Source organism: Drosophila gunungcola (assembly GCF_025200985.1).
Source record: "Drosophila gunungcola strain Sukarami chromosome 2R unlocalized genomic scaffold, Dgunungcola_SK_2 000004F, whole genome shotgun sequence".
Classification (NCBI taxonomy): domain Eukaryota; kingdom Metazoa; phylum Arthropoda; class Insecta; order Diptera; family Drosophilidae; genus Drosophila; species Drosophila gunungcola.
Genome location: NW_026453167.1, coordinates 1,631,347 through 1,646,955, shown reverse-complemented (window position 1 = coordinate 1,646,955; position 15,609 = coordinate 1,631,347). Strand labels below are relative to the sequence as shown.

The following is a 15,609-nucleotide window of genomic DNA, read 5'->3' as shown; positions in this document are numbered from 1 at the left end:
CAGGATTTAAAAACTGATCGAAAATATAGATATATGTAACTGTGGTTTAAATGTGGTATTCAAAAAGCAAATCTTTCCCCACAACCGAATCCTGAACACCCACTGAATAAAAGTAACAGGTATAAATGTAATCAATAGAAACGCAATAGGACATATAGCATCGTAGTGCTATATGCTGGCAGTATGTATATGGATATATAGTATACGGTATATTAAATGTTTATTCAATGCTTGTCGACTGCAGGACGGATCAGGATCTGGATCGGAGTCCCGATCTGATCCTGCCTAGCCGAACAACGGTTACAATATGGTTCATCTGCTGACGCAACAATCAGATATTTTAGGGAGACGTAAAACTTAGTTTAGATTATATGTCAAAGTTATGTTATAAATTATGGTAGACCTACATTCATTTGGGTATGTTTTCATTGTTTGATTTGCAATATGTATAATTGAATAGATAGTAATAACAACACACGATCTTACCAAGTTTGACACTTTTATAATATGTGGTTTGTATTTCTTCAAGTTTTATTTTGTTTGTGTGAAAAAGTTTTGGGGTTTGATTTCTGTTATGAACTGGTCTGAAGAGCGGCCTCTGAAAGTACATACTTTATGTTTGCATTTGGTAATAAGGATATTAACACAGGCATGATTATCCTGCTCATAAATAAGTTCTTTAAAGGTAAATATTAAGAATATATTTTTACCAAGTTTATGATTGAAAATATACAAATATAGAATAGTTTTTAAATCAATTCAGTTTTAGCTTACTGCTACGAAAATGATATCATGGGTTCTCCACAACTGAAAGGTGAAAATATTGTTATGCAAAATGTCAGATCAATTAACAAGACACCTTTAAACCAGGCCCTCAATTTTCAAAACTGTTATATACGGTTCGATTAAATATTTTAAATCTTACCAGATCAGCAGAGACAGATGATCATTTGCACACGTCTGTCATCTCTTGTTCAAATGATATTTATTATAACTATGCTAAGCTAAGTATGTGAAAATGGGTTCATGTGTAAAAAACTTCGTTATCTTGTAAATGTTATATATACGTATTGGAACTAACTAGAGCTGCAAAACTTCCGATTGGTACTAACGATAAATATAATTTTTATTCTTAGCTTACTATCAATTTTACTATCGATAGTATCGAGTAAATGTTATGAATTTATCGATAGTTTTGCAGTACTACTATTAACGATATAGCATTTCAGTTATTGCATTTCAGAATTTTCACGAAGGTTGCATTGCAAGAGTAAAACACCCGCTGAATTGACGGTGAAAGAAATTATATATGCGTGAGATATATATGCAGATGTCAAAAAAAGAACAAAACACCCAAAACGGATTCAATTGGCTTATCTTAGTGTGTCTATGCAAGTGGTGATCATGAACAGCAAGAGCATTATCTTTCGTTCGATTGCGTTTATGAATAGATATATAGATAGACTTAGGTTCTCGGGGAAATCGCTTACGAACTATTGGGGAAGTTATAGGCATTATCCAAATAATAGACAGTGTTAATCATATTAATTTACATTTATGCAAAAGTGTGACGCCACAAGCTAAACGTTCAATGTTTCACTCTCCGATTGATTGGCTGATAGATCGATCCGGTTCCTCCTCTCACCACAGACCTCCGCCTCCATTCTGCCGTGTGTTGTCTGTTTGGTGATGTTTCCGCTTCTGCTTTTGCTGCTGTTATTGCAATTAAAAATCATTTGATTTTGTTCTGTTCTGATTTGCTAGTTTTGTGGGGGATAAAAGACATAGGACATAGTAGAACAATAGATCACTGCAAAGAGTTTTACGCATGGTAAACAAGATTTGGTTAGGATATCACACGTCATGTAAAACATGGGTCAGATTATTTTCCAAATGAGCCTACGAAATTCAATTTTGGACGGCACAAATAAATATGAAATTACAATACAAATCACAACAGATGATTATCATTGACTATAAAACCCTCTTAGAAAAAACAATAAAATCCAAAATAAAAATTTCTATATGCTTAGATGGAAATTTCTGACCCTAAAATATTATTACATAAGAAAGGGTATATAAGTAGAGTATTTATACATAAAAATAGGCAAGCATTTGGTAGGCATATGGGTAAAGCAAATATACGTAAAGCATAATTCAAAGGCAATTCAATTCAAGTAACACACTCCATTATCAACTACTGTTTATAAGTCAATAACTCACCCCATGCAAGGCACCTGCACCGACCTCCGACCGCAACATCTTCCACTTTGGCGTCCGCTTCCACTCCCACATACATCTCCTCCCCACTCCCGCCATTCCCGATCCCTCCGAGCGTCCTCAGTGTTTGTCGTTCTTGTGCGATTTCTGCTGTTGCTGGCCCGGCGCACCGGGATAACCGCCGTAGCCAGCGCCGGGATAACCGCCTGGATAGCCAGCAGGCGGTCCACCGCCCTGTCCTCCGCCTCCGGGCTGAGGTGCTCCCTGCGGCTGGCCACCAGCTGCAGCCGCCGCCGCATAATACTGGGAGTACTGGGCGTACTGGCTGGGCGTCATGCTCTGTCCATATCCTCCGGCCGCCGCCGCAGCAGCCGCGGCAGCTGCTGCCGCCGCAGCGGGATTCGGCTGCTGGCCGGGATTGGGTCCACCCTGGCTGGGATTGGGCGCATTGTTCTGGCCACTCGGTGCTCCATTCTGTGGCTGCTAAGGGCAATGGAATTAATAAGTAAGCTTAAAGCGAAGGGTATATCTATAAACAAACCTTGTTCTTTAACGTTTTTTCGATGGCCTCGGCTTCTTCGATCTTGCCCACACTGCGGTAGTACTCCGCCCACTGGGCACTGTAGTCGGCTCCACCGGCACCGCCGCCGCCTCCTTGCTGCTGTTGCGACTGCTGCTGCTGCCTGCTGCTGTTGAGGCTGCTGCTGCGGTTGTTGCGGCTGCACAGGACCTGAGGAGCCGCCCGCCTGCTTGGCCTTCATTTGCTGCTCGATCATTTCAGCCTCGCGATGGCATCCCATTTGTCTGAAGGGGATAGAAAAAGGTTAATACAACCATCTAATAGTGACAATACTAAACAATATATAACGATGGCTGTGCTGTATGCAGTGTTGTCAATTTAGCATATCCAGGCTAAATCTTATAAATTGAATAATGAAAAAGCTTTTAAAATAAGCACATTCAATGGAAAACAACGATAGTGTTGAGAATTCAGCCATGCCTCAGCTCTTGTGTTTGATATAAGACGCACTTGTATCTATTTCGCTCAAAAAGAACATAAATATGTGCTTGTTTTGTTAGTTTGGATTTCATTCTACGATTTTCATCTTTTCAGTTCGCATTTAAAGATTTTAACATTTATAAACAAAACTTAATTTGCTGAAAGCCATCAGCAATATTTGTATTTAAGGGCTTTCCAAAAGTATGTTTTGCTTTTTAATGTTCATTTTAGATTTATATTGTATATTGTATATTGTATTTGTTACTGCCATTTGGTTTAAGCTGTTTTTTTTTTAAATTTTTTTTATAATTTGTAGCCTATTGTTATTCAGAACCGAACTCAACGCCTGGTAACACCAGCTGTGTTTTTCATTTAACCTAAGTTTTTCTGCACTTGCTATCACTTACTTGTAGTACTCTATCCACTGTGTAGAGTAGTCCTGTCCACCAGCTGCTCCTCCCGCTGCAGCGGCTCCTCCTTGATTGGCTGCCATGGCCATTTGCTGCTGCTGTTGCTGCTGCTGTCCGGACGGATCCCATCCCTGCTGGCCATAGGGTCCGCCCCACTGCTGCTGTTGCTGCTGGTAGGCTCCGCCCGAGTTGGGATCACCGCCCTGCATTTGATTGGGCCCACCGTAGCCGCCCTGCTGCTGGTTGTGGTGCGAGTTGTTCTGACCACCGCCAGAATTTCCGCCACCACCTCCTCCGCCGCCGCCTCCTCCACCACCGATGGGCTTGCGGGAAATGACATTCAGCTCCATGTTTATCTTCTCGGAGATCATTTGGCGGGCTGCCTCCACCTGGTCGGTGGTACCCTTGGACTTGAAGAGCTTCTCATTGGGCGGATTGCTGGCATTGCGATCCATTTCGGTGTGGGCTCCGGATTGCTGGTTGATCAGCTTGATGGTCTCGCCACCTCGACCAATTACAATCTGCCGGGAAAGGGTTTGAATTTAGAGAGCTTTGAACTGTAGAGGCCTCGTCTGTGAACCTACTCCACACTTGGAAGCGGGTACTAAGAATGTGATCTCCTCCCGTCCGCCTTGGGCGTGATTAACGCCGTATCCATAGCCGTAGTTGGAGTTTCCGGAGTCACCTCCTCCTTGGCCACCGCCGCCTCCTCCATTTCCATTACGATTCATGCCGTTGCGTTGCTATAAGACAACAAGGTTAAGGTAACGAACTAATTAGAATCTTAAAAGGTTTGTAAATTTGACTGAATGTAAAGCGGTGATTGTAAGAAAGTCAACGCTAAAGTTTGTGAACTAAATTTGTTTAATATTTTATGTATGCTATTTTCGATTATTTCAATTTGATACTATTAAACCCTTTTAAACGTCGAGTTTAATTGTATTGATTTAATCATATGATTGCATCGATTTATTTATATGATTGCAATAATTTGTTTATATGATTGAATTGATTTCTTTATGTAAATGCATTGATTTCTTTATACAATTGCATTGATTTCTTAATTTGATTGCATTGCTTTCCTTTTCGGGTTTGATTAAGTCACCGCATTGATTTTGTAATTGTAGAATATTAATCCAGCATATTCAAGGGTTATTTAACAAATCTGAATATAGGGCAATGATGGTGAGAAGTGATAGTCTGAGTTTATGAAGCTAAAGTGTTTTGTCTACGAACTATGTTATTATTTTTAAACCGAAGTCTACACAACGCAAAGGTCTCCGCATTGATATTTAAATTACACACAAACAAACGCATTTGAGAAATATTTGGCAAACCACGAACTCCCAAAACTTACCATAACATTCTCAATCAGTCCATCGATGGTGCGCTTGGCATCCTCGACTTGCTGCCGAGTGCCCTGGATGACGCACCTCCGGTCGCCCATCTCGTCGTTTTTTCCCTGGATGAACTGCAGCTTGCAGCCGCACTCGGTTTGGATCTTCCGGATCATGTCACCGCCCTTGCCAATGACCACGCCCACCGCGATCTTGGGCACAAAGACCTCGACGCTCTCGCCACCGTTGCCGTTGTTAAAGTTATTGAATCCCATACCAGGACCACCGCCGCCACCTCCTCCGCCGCCGCCTCCGCCACCCCCGCCTCGACCGCCCTGCTGCTGAGCCTGGGCATCCTTCTGGGCAATCAGGTCGAGCACCATCTGCTTGGCGTGCTCTATCTTCTGCGCCTCGCCGGAAATGCGCAGCGGCTTGATCAGCTCCTGGTTGGGCCCGTCCTGGATGATGATCATCTTGGCGCCGGTCTTCTCTTGCAGCTGTTTAATGGTGTCGCCGCCCTTGCCAATGACCAGGCCCACTTTGGCGCCCGGGATCATGATCTCCTGGTAGGGAGGATAGCCGCTGGGTCCTGGTGGCGGCATATTGATGGTTAGGAGAACCTCCACCTGTCCGCCGCCGGCCCGATTGGCCATGTTCTGGATCATCTCGCGACCCTTGGTTACGGTATCTCGCTGGCCACGCAGCATGATGACGCGATCCTGATCCTGCATGACCTGCACCTTGACACCGGACTCCGCCTGGATGTGGGTGATGGTGTCATTGCTGGCGCGGCCCATGAAAGCACCGGCCACGGAGTCGGGTAGTCGGATCTGCTCCTCGCAGCTGGTTCCTGCGGAGGCGGCCAGTCGAGCTGCCACTGCCGCCGCTTGGGCAATGGCCTGGGTAATGCTGGCTCCACTCTGGCCGCCGCCTCCTCCTCCGCCGCCTCCTCCACTGCCGCTGCTCATGTTGGAGCTGTTGTTGCCGTACTCGGGACTTCCGAAGGAGCGCTTGCAGTCGGGACCGCTGTCGCCGTCGTCGTTGTGCCGCTTGAAGCTGGGTGCTCCTCCTCCGCCGCCCCCAACCGCTGGAGGTGATGGACCCACGGGAGCGCCGCCGCCCTGCTGGCTCGGTTGGATCTTGGCCGCAATCTGCATGGATTGCACGGATAAATAATGAACATCGATATACACACCGCTTCCTCTTCCGCTTCCGGAACTCACCTGCTTGGCACGCTGGATTGCCTGCGCGAGGGCCTGCGATTGACTAATGCTCGCCTGCTGCGTCTGGAACTCGCTCATCTCGGATTGTCCTACAAGATATATAATACGGATCCTTTGCCGGATTACACTTTTTTTTTCGTTCTAATGAGCCCCGCACGAGTTGAAAATTCAATAGCCGAAAAGGGGAGAGTATTTCACACAAAAGCCGCTGTGTGCGTTTTCACGTTTTTTTCCGGCTTTCTCAAGGCTATTTTAAATTGTTATTGAAACGCCTGCGTTGCTTACTTGTTTGGCTGCCGTCTTTCGCACTTATTTAACACGTTTTCTGCACTTTCCTTTCGGCTTTGCGGTGAAAATTATGCGTCTGCAAAAAAATTGTGTAGCATTATACGGATTTGGTGGCGTTTTTTTCGCCCCCTGGATTTTCAAGGCATTCCGTGAACGGTAACACTGCGCACTGTGAGGGATTTACCCGGGATGATGTAAAATACTATCGGTGTTTTTCAAAATATTTTTACAATAAAATTTCTAATTTAACTACATTAATACCTATATTTCTCTTAAGCCGGGAAAATTTAAGTGGTAATAATAGCGCTTTTGGTTTTTTACTAGTATGTGCTTGAATACTGTTGACATGGGGTGGTAAAATATCTTATATTGCGTTATTTGCACTACTATAGAAGTTCTCATCCGCAAAGAAACATTAAAAAATTCTTATGTAAATTCATTTTTGATCGGAATAGGAAGTTGAAATAATATAAGCAACGAATATTCGAATATCTATTTGGTGCAATTTTTGTTTTAAATTAAAAAAAATTGCATTAACGGGGAATGCCTCCAATGTACCAATCGATGGTTCCAAAAACATCGATTACTCGATTGTGTGATCGATGTTTTTCCACCAATAGTTCTTCTTTCGTCGGCAACGTTGTGCAGAGCACGGCTACAGATTAGTTAAACGCGAATTTCCCCCACAAAAACGCATTTAAAATGGCTTTCGGTGATGTGAAGACCCCGCAGGGACTGAAGGAGTTGAACAACTTCCTGGCCGACAACAGCTACATCAGCGGGTGAGATTCTGCACGCGGCGGGAAAGTGAGGTTATGTCCACCCACACCACGTCTGCAAATGAGAAGATTTCACCTATGTATTTGCATAGACTAATTGCAATTACCTTTCAAACCCTTTTAGATACACTCCCAGCAAAGCCGATCTGTCCGTGTTCGAGGCTCTGGGCAAGGCCCCCGGCGCCGACAATGTGAATGTGGCCCGTTGGTACCGTCACATCGCCTCCTTCGAGGCCGCGGAGCGCGCCGCCTGGACTGGAGCTCCTCTGCCCCAGTTGGCCGGTGGAAAGCCCACCGTGGCCGCTGCTCCTGCCAAGCCAGCCGCCGCCGACGATGACGATGATGTGGATCTATTTGGATCCGATGACGAGGAGGACGCCGAGGCCGAGCGCATCAAGCAGGAGCGCGTCGCCGCCTACGCCGCCAAGAAGTCCAAGAAGCCCGCCCTCATTGCCAAGTCATCGGTGCTCCTGGACGTCAAGCCCTGGGACGACGAGACGGACATGAAGGAGATGGAAAAACATGTCCGCACCATCGAGATGGACGGTCTGCTGTGGGGCGCCTCCAAGCTCGTGCCCGTCGGCTATGGCATCAACAAGCTGCAGATCATGTGCGTCATCGAAGACGACAAGGTCTCCATCGATCTGCTGCAGGAGAAGATCGAGGAGTTCGAGGACTTCGTGCAGTCCGTCGACATTGCTGCCTTCAACAAGATCTAAGCACTGAGATTCATATATTTTCAATAAACTTGAGCAAAGCAAAGTAACATAGAAATGGAGGTACCTTTTTTTGCTTCTATAATATTAGATCATTTAAAAATGATCAAAGTCACCCAACCCTATCATTTGGTCATCGTAATAAGGTAAATTTTCAGCCAATACATTTTAGTACAGAACAATTTCTTGTTAAACTCTAGCTTTTATTGGTCTAGCTACACAATTTGTTGCAAAGTGTTATTAAAGCAGCACTCAGTACATTAACTGCTGACACCTTAAAGTATGCTTTTAAAATCAAACCAAAGAATATTATTGTATTTATCTCTTTGGTTAATAATACCACTCTCTCGAGTTCTCAGCTTAAGTCTTCTGTTTGGGAGCTTTCGGGTGAGCTTTTGTCAACAAAAAAGCGACGCTCGTAGCATTCCCAGCTCAGTTGATCGCACAGCTCGATAGATTTCGGTTTTATACACCTCTAGAGAATACTGTTTAGCGGTTCATTAAATTGCAGTTTAAAACAAATCTTTTTCGGACAAAAGTACTGCTTAAAATGGCTGCCAACAAATTGTGCTGCACATTGGCCATTGGCGCTTTATTGTGCCTGGGATTCGCTGCTCTCATTCAAGCCCAGGGTGAGTCAAATAAATCAAATATAATAAATAAATATATAGGCGAGAGCATTTCCGTTCTTGTTATTGTTCTCGAGACGAATTTGTTACGCATTTGCTGAGATTTGCTTTTAACTCGAAACACAAATAGCTGATCGTCTGCATTCATTAACATTAATTATCAATTATATAGATATTTGTTTCTTTTGTTCTGCGCCAAGGCATGTTTCGTTCTTAAACGTATTTCCCAGAAAAATTTATCCATCGTGTTTGTCAGCATTTGCATACAACAAGTATCTGCAAGTTGACAAACGTCCATTATTGCTCCGGGGTTTTGGATCGGTTTCAGATTCGATAATCGCACAACTATCATTTGAAACACGGGCCGTTGGATGCTTTGGTTTTTTAATAATTCAACATTGCCATTGAAATTACTTCCGATTTGTAAACACGCATTACATTAAGCGGAAGTTAATTGGTTGTATATTCATAAAATTATGTATTAATCATGGGCATTAATTAATACGATTTCTGTTTAATAAACTAATTGTTTAAATGGCTAATTAACACAAAGCGTTTGAAAAAAGGATGTAGTTTAAAAAAAATTCCCCGATTCCGGAATTAAATTTGTTAGTGCAATTTAGTACTCTATTGTTTAGCCTGATGAAAATCCCACCTTCGTGACAATTTGTTATGACGACGTCGGATTGTAAGCATTATCTCTGCCTGCGTGTGTGCAAGGAAAACCCATTAAGAAATGTTTATATATAAAGTAGAATCTGCTATAAGCATTTTAAAATTTAAATGAAACAATTTTAAATAACACAAATTTATTTTCGTTTGTTATTTTGGCAGCGTGATAAACCATTTTTAATCTTGACCCAATTTTGTAGTCTTTCAAGATTGTTTTGCATAGGTCAGTGAACTCAGAAACCTCCAGATTTGCGCGTGTGGGTGAGGCAGAAGGCTAGAAGACATGCTGTGCTTGATTGTCAGCCAATCTTCTCCACTTTGCAAATTGCCAATACCAATACTCGTTAAAAATACAAAATTTAATTACAAGAACAAGGTCTTGATAACGCCGATTTATTGACTCATCCCCGCCTACGGGCTGCCGGATTTGTTCTACGGAGATGCTTCAATGTTGCCATTGAAAGTTGCAAAACTAGTTCGGTAAAAAATGAGATGTGGACGTGAGGCTGTCAGATTCAACGGCGTGTATTATATTTTCAGGTTCATGGGCGTGCAGCCAGTGGAATTTTTTTTTGTTCCTTGGATTTTTATAATATTAATAAAATTTTGGAAATTTAATGAGCCAGCTTACACGGAGAAATGAAATTTATAGTTATTGATTTGTTGAATACTTATAATACTTAGAATACTTATATTGACTATATACAGATTAAAGTATTAAACTGAGGTTTATACTTGAAAATTATTAAAAATAATACTTTATTTTAATTTCAAAAATATTTTGGTGGTCTCACCACTTGATATTTAGCAATAACTTCTTAATTTTTCTCTGCGTGCTGCTGAAATTCCTAAGATATTAACTTGTTATAATTCTCAAAAATCCAAACATTACCGAAATCTCTGAATAAAGCGATGACATGATCTGGGCAAAAATGTGTGACACAATTCAAGTTTTGCTCTGGCAATATTTACGCTTGCTAATCAGCAAAGCTGAACTGAACTGATTCGATTGGAATGATCTTTTACCCCCAAACAGATAAGCCGGTGACTGATGTGTGCCTGGGCTGCATCTGCGAGGCCATCAGTGGATGCAATCAGACCCGTTACTGCGGCGGCGGAGTCTGTGGCCTGTTTCGCATTACCTGGGCCTACTGGTCCGACGGCGGCAAGCTGACCTTGGGCAACGAGAGTCCCCAGGCGGAGGACGGTAAAATCCCTTCCTTTTTTTTCATAAATTTTTCATATATCTCATGAACATTTTATTTACCGCACAGCATATGCCAACTGCGTGAACGATCCGTACTGTGCGGCCAACACGATCCAGAATTACATGACCAAGTTCGGACAGGATTGCAATGGTGATAATGCCATCGATTGCTATGATTTTGCGGCTATCCACAAGTTGGGAGGATACGGGTGCAAGGGCGAGCTGAGCTATCAGTACCAGACGCAGCTGACCAACTGCCTTAATTCGTTCCAGAAAATCGACGTTCGCACCAGCAAGTAATCCCATTATCTTGCTAAACTTATGTTCTAATTAAATTTTAATAATGTAATAATTAATAATTTATGGCAATGCATTTGAATTCGAAGAAGATTGATAATAAATGACAATACGACAAGAGAATAAATATAAATCATAGCTTTCAATTAAGTTTTTAGTTTTTTACTGACATCTCACATAGTTATAAATAACGTTTTATAACCATTAAATTGGTTGATCAACGTTAGATAAAATATACTTGTTTAAAAAAAAAGTACTGACATCTAAAATATAGATAGTTTGCAAAACTATGTTTAAAGGCAGGACTTGAAGGGTATAAGCATAATTACTGCACGAAATGGACTAAATTTTAGGAAAAATTACGTTAAGAAAAGGACATTTTACCTATTTTAACACAGGTTAATTTTTCCTAAAATGTAATTTTGGTTTTTGAGTGTGTCGATTTATTGTTTTGTAAAGTTTGCACAGTGTATAAAAATTCAATCAGCCTCTTTAACACGCTATAACATATTTTTACTCTTAAACGTTGCATAATTTTTAGCTGGAACTCTTAAGAATTGTGAGTCTGTAATAAATAACCAATTGTTTCTAAATATTTTGCTTGCTAATTATACGTTTATATTTGTTGTAAAATTTTTTTAAAGTTATTTTAGGTAAAGAAAAAATATGTTGCACGCTAAATGTATTACATTTTTTGTTGGAATGTAACGGCTATATGATCTGAGGGCTTTAATATTAACAGTTTATACTAAATTATAGGGATTTATAAAAACTGATAAAATGAAAGTTTTTCAGTTTGCGGCTTCTGTTTTAAAACATTAAGTGAGAAATAAGGGGTAGCAGCCGCTTTCGGATGCGCCCTAGAAACCGGTATTGCCCGCTAGTTTGACGGATTTACCGGGCAAGTTACCAGTTCATTGGATTCGCCAGCACCATTCGCAGGTTTATATGCAGAGGTGTTGGGTGCAATTGTTTTAACAAGCGGAAAAATGAGAGTTTTACTGGGATATTTTCTTTATATACTGCTGACGCGGTGGCCTTCTTTGGTGCAAGGTCAAGGTGAGTTTTCCAAAAATATTTTTAAAATAAGTATATATATAAACAAATTGTATTCACAGGTCATGTGCTGGACAAACCCGTGACAGAGCTTTGCCTCACCTGTATTTGTGAGGCCATCAGCGGTTGCAATGCGACGGCGATTTGCACCAGTCCGGAAAAGGGCACCTGCGGCATTTTCCGCATCACCTGGGCCTACTGGGTGGATGCTGGAAAACTGACCGTCAATGGTGAGCATCCCGACTCGGATAAGGCCTTCGTCAACTGTGCCAATGATCCGCACTGTGCCGCTGATTTGGTGCAGAATTACATGAAGAAGTTTAGTCAGGACTGCAATGATGATGGCGAGATGGATTGCCACGATTACGCCCGAATTCATAAAATGGGGGCTTATGGCTGCCAAGTGGACCCACCTTACAATTTTCAAAATGCTTTTGATGAGTGCATCGAAAAATACGAGCTTGAGGGATTTGAGTGACACAATTTGTTCGTTATTTTGAGTGAAAAAACTAATTTCATGTATTATTTTAAGAACTGCATTCTTTTTATTAAACCTTTGAAACGAAAACAAACTTTTCGACAACGAATTTTTGTCTTTTTTTTCGAATATTAAATTAATAACTTTGTTCTTTTTTATAAGCCTTTAAAATAAAACAAATCCTTTCAAAAATAGACTTGAGATATATGTAAGTGTAACAAATTGTTCGGTTTTGTAAGTATAAATTCATAATTTGCAATATAATTTTTAAAATATTAGTATTTTTCATAAACTTTTGAAGCAAACTACATCTTTTCGAAATAAATTTCGCACATGCTAATAAACTAGGCATTTTTATGGCAAATAAATAACGACCGGGAATCACCCCTAATTGAAAACTAGACTATTGCCTATTTCCTATTACTGCCATTAGTCACTTTTGATAGAGCTAATTCTCAGCGCAGTGTTTAATAAAAGTCAGTAGTCGCTGCTGAAAACGTTTCAGTGGCTGATCAATCGCAGAACTCATCGAATCGGAAGTGAATACAGATCTCGCAGCTGAACAATGCATTGTAGACATATTTTATTGTTGTTTCTGGGCCTAATAATTGGCGGGAAATGGGTGGCAGCTGAGAAAGCGAAACCCATTACAGAAACATGTCTGGTTTGCATGTGTGAGGCCTTGAGTGGGTGCAATGCCACCGCTGTGTGTGTGAATGGGGCATGTGGCATCTTTAGGATCACTTGGGATCAGTGGGTGGATTCGGGAAGATTGACAATTGCAGGCGATTCGCCCTTGACGGATAGCTGTAAGAACTGAGCGGCTAACCATTAGATAATTTAACCCCTACCTATTTATTATCCTGCAGCTTTTACCAACTGCGCCAACGATCCTTATTGTGCAGCGGACACTTTGCAGAGCTATATGGTCAAGTACGGACAAGATTGTAACAATGATGAGAAGGAGGACTGCTACGATTATGGAGCCATTCACTATATGGGTCCTTTCAATTGCAAAGCGGATATGCCCTTTACCTACGCGAATATTTTCAATCGCTGTTTGAGAAGCGCTATTCGGGATGGAAAGCCTCAGAAGTCAAACTAAACCCCTTACCTAGTAGTTGGTAACTAACTTATGAGGAAGAGTCAACGTAATTTATGTGCGAAAATTGCATTGCTAATATAGGCTTTCATTTTGATTAATAAACAAGTGGCTTTCAGCCAACTAAGATCAGTTTTGTGGTCAACACGGCGGCAACAGGTCGGGTTTTCTATTCTCGATCGGAATCAAAGCTCAGATATGCTTCGATTAATCGTCGGCTTGACTTGCTTGTGTCTACTGGTGCACAGTGGGTCCAACCAAGTGGGTATGTGCTTTTCATCTCCAAAAGCTAGATAAAAGCAAAAATTTTAATTTAGAAACCACTGTGCTATGTGAGGCTTAAAACGTAGTAGAGAGTGCTCTATAATTATGGTAATCCATTTGCGTTCGCAGTATACTTGTAGTGAACTAAAGCCAGTTTGTCGGAATGGCTTTATACTATAAAGCCGGCAGTTACATCCGCCAATTTTCACTTTTCCCGTACACTAGCTGAGTTAAGAAAGCGCAGTTGAAATACAAAATATAATATATATAATTTCATTACTTATTTATTTTTTTATTTATCCAAGAAAAAAGCCAATAACAAGGCTAATTCATCAGTATTTAGTACCAAAAGATAATTACTTACTATAGAATACGGATTTTTTATTGCCACTAGCATAAATTTATAAAATCTTGAAAACATTATTCGATTTCGTAAAATATTTGGTTCTGTGCTTTTAGTGAAAAACAAAGCCAAGACCAAAATAAGTTTAACAAACTTATAAAATTTAAGTAAAAAAAAAATATTAACTTTTTTTGAAAAGTTTGTTTTCTTTTGTGTAAATTAAAAATAAAAAACCAAGGCTAAAATATTACATTAATTATTTAAAGTACTTCAGAAGACAAGTTTTTTCTTGCCACTAGCCTAAAATTCCAAAAAAAAACTTTATTTTTCGGAGAAACAAACCCTTGAAGGAAGATTATGAAGATTATTAGATATATTGCATTAACCAAAAATTTTAAACCTCAGAATACAGATTTATATTTTTTGATGAATCTAAAAAACTTCAGAAAATTTAGAACTAACCAACTAATTCACCTATTATGTTAAATTTTTTGTTGCTGTGCATTAAGTGGAAAACAAACCGGTCACGGAAGATTGCCTGGACTGTCTGTGCGAAACAATGAGTGGCTGCAATGCATCCGCAATTTGTGTGAATGGGGCCTGCGGAATATTCCGGATTACCTGGGGCTACTGGGTGGAGGCGGGAAAACTTACTCTGCCAACCGATTCAGAACTTTCCGATGATGGTTTGTTTGTTTTTTTTTTGTCCAATTGTATATCCCAGTCATAAATCCATCATTCAGCCTTCACCAACTGCGTGAATCAGCCCCACTGCGCAGCCAACACGGTCCAGAACTATATGTTTAAGCACGGTCAGGATTGCAATGGAGATGATCACATCGATTGCCTGGACTTCGGAGCCCTCCACAAGTTGGGCAATCTACAATGTCGCGGAGAGCTGCCCAATATCTTCGGAAAGGTATTCAACCAATGCCTGAAAGCCAAGAAACGTTTGGCAGAAGGGAAAATTATCCAAGCAAAAGAAAAGTCGGCTTCAACATAATTGATTTTTTATTTAATTTCTTTGCCGCTTTTTTTTGGCGGAAATATAATTTTTTGTTTTTAAAACAATCTTGGAAACACATATACACACACATACATCAAAACATTGCTTATGTTTGCCGCTTGAACAGTTTCCAATATAGGCATGGAATCTATAGATTTAAATATATATATATATATATATAATATATATTAGAGGGGTATATGAAAACTACTTTAATATGCTCTCGTCTTTTTATAATTTGTTAGTCAACATGTTAACATACTGGTAGTACATATTCAATAATATATCCGGATTTCGACTTACGTTTGCTAAAGCTTGGCTCTAACATTGGCTTGCCTTTTTGAGTGGTCATGGTTCTATATCTCGAGATGAGGTTCTCTCTATTAGAGTGTATCTTGTTTAGTTGTCTAGTATTTGGAAACATGAAAGTAAAAAGGTCTAGTACGGATATTTCTATCAGAATCTGTTCAAATTGAAATCGTTTCAACAACCTTTAAATTGATAATGAGACAGATGTGCTGAGACTGAGGCTGAGGCAATGTCAAACGAAAAGCAGACATATCGTCTTACTCTTATCATATC

General features: G+C 40.7%; 6 protein-coding genes across 6 annotated transcripts; 5 read left to right on the top strand and 1 right to left on the bottom strand.

Moving 5' to 3' along the window:
- Window positions 1-535: 535 nt before the first annotated feature.
- LOC128254323 (far upstream element-binding protein 3) lies at window positions 536-6,620 on the bottom strand. Its single transcript, XM_052983345.1, is given in 9 exon segments — window positions 536-1,810; window positions 2,224-2,703; window positions 2,762-2,926; window positions 2,928-3,024; window positions 3,628-4,151; window positions 4,215-4,373; window positions 4,988-6,118; window positions 6,191-6,279; window positions 6,476-6,620. Coding segments are annotated over 7 exon segments (2,517 nt in total). The 5' UTR covers window positions 6,269-6,279; window positions 6,476-6,620; the 3' UTR covers window positions 536-1,810; window positions 2,224-2,340.
- A 464-nt stretch (window positions 6,621-7,084) lies between these two features.
- On the top strand, window positions 7,085-8,031 carry LOC128254325 (probable elongation factor 1-beta). Its single transcript, XM_052983349.1, has 2 exons — window positions 7,085-7,260; window positions 7,382-8,031. The coding sequence occupies exons 1-2, from the start codon at window positions 7,181-7,183 to the stop codon at window positions 7,974-7,976; spliced, it is 675 nt and encodes a 224-aa protein (XP_052839309.1). The 5' UTR covers window positions 7,085-7,180; the 3' UTR covers window positions 7,977-8,031.
- A 365-nt stretch (window positions 8,032-8,396) lies between these two features.
- Window positions 8,397-10,911, top strand: LOC128254326 (lysozyme). Its single transcript, XM_052983350.1, has 3 exons — window positions 8,397-8,605; window positions 10,311-10,481; window positions 10,549-10,911. Exons 1-3 carry the CDS (start codon window positions 8,524-8,526, stop codon window positions 10,779-10,781), a joined length of 486 nt encoding a protein of 161 aa, XP_052839310.1. The 5' UTR covers window positions 8,397-8,523; the 3' UTR covers window positions 10,782-10,911.
- Window positions 10,912-11,680: 769 nt separating this feature from the next.
- LOC128254327 (lysozyme) lies at window positions 11,681-12,508 on the top strand. Its single transcript, XM_052983351.1, has 2 exons — window positions 11,681-11,837; window positions 11,897-12,508. The coding sequence occupies exons 1-2, from the start codon at window positions 11,768-11,770 to the stop codon at window positions 12,310-12,312; spliced, it is 486 nt and encodes a 161-aa protein (XP_052839311.1). The 5' UTR covers window positions 11,681-11,767; the 3' UTR covers window positions 12,313-12,508.
- Window positions 12,509-12,800: 292 nt separating this feature from the next.
- Window positions 12,801-13,546, top strand: LOC128254153 (lysozyme). The gene is made up of 2 exons (XM_052983010.1): window positions 12,801-13,121; window positions 13,182-13,546. Exons 1-2 carry the CDS (start codon window positions 12,878-12,880, stop codon window positions 13,415-13,417), a joined length of 480 nt encoding a protein of 159 aa, XP_052838970.1. The 5' UTR covers window positions 12,801-12,877; the 3' UTR covers window positions 13,418-13,546.
- Window positions 13,520-15,329, top strand: LOC128254015 (lysozyme 3; the record flags this gene model as incomplete). Its single annotated transcript, XM_052982779.1, has 3 exons — window positions 13,520-13,679; window positions 14,531-14,707; window positions 14,765-15,329. Coding segments are annotated over 3 exons (597 nt in total), but the record flags the coding sequence as incomplete, so codon positions are not given.
- Window positions 15,330-15,609: the final 280 nt, after the last annotated feature.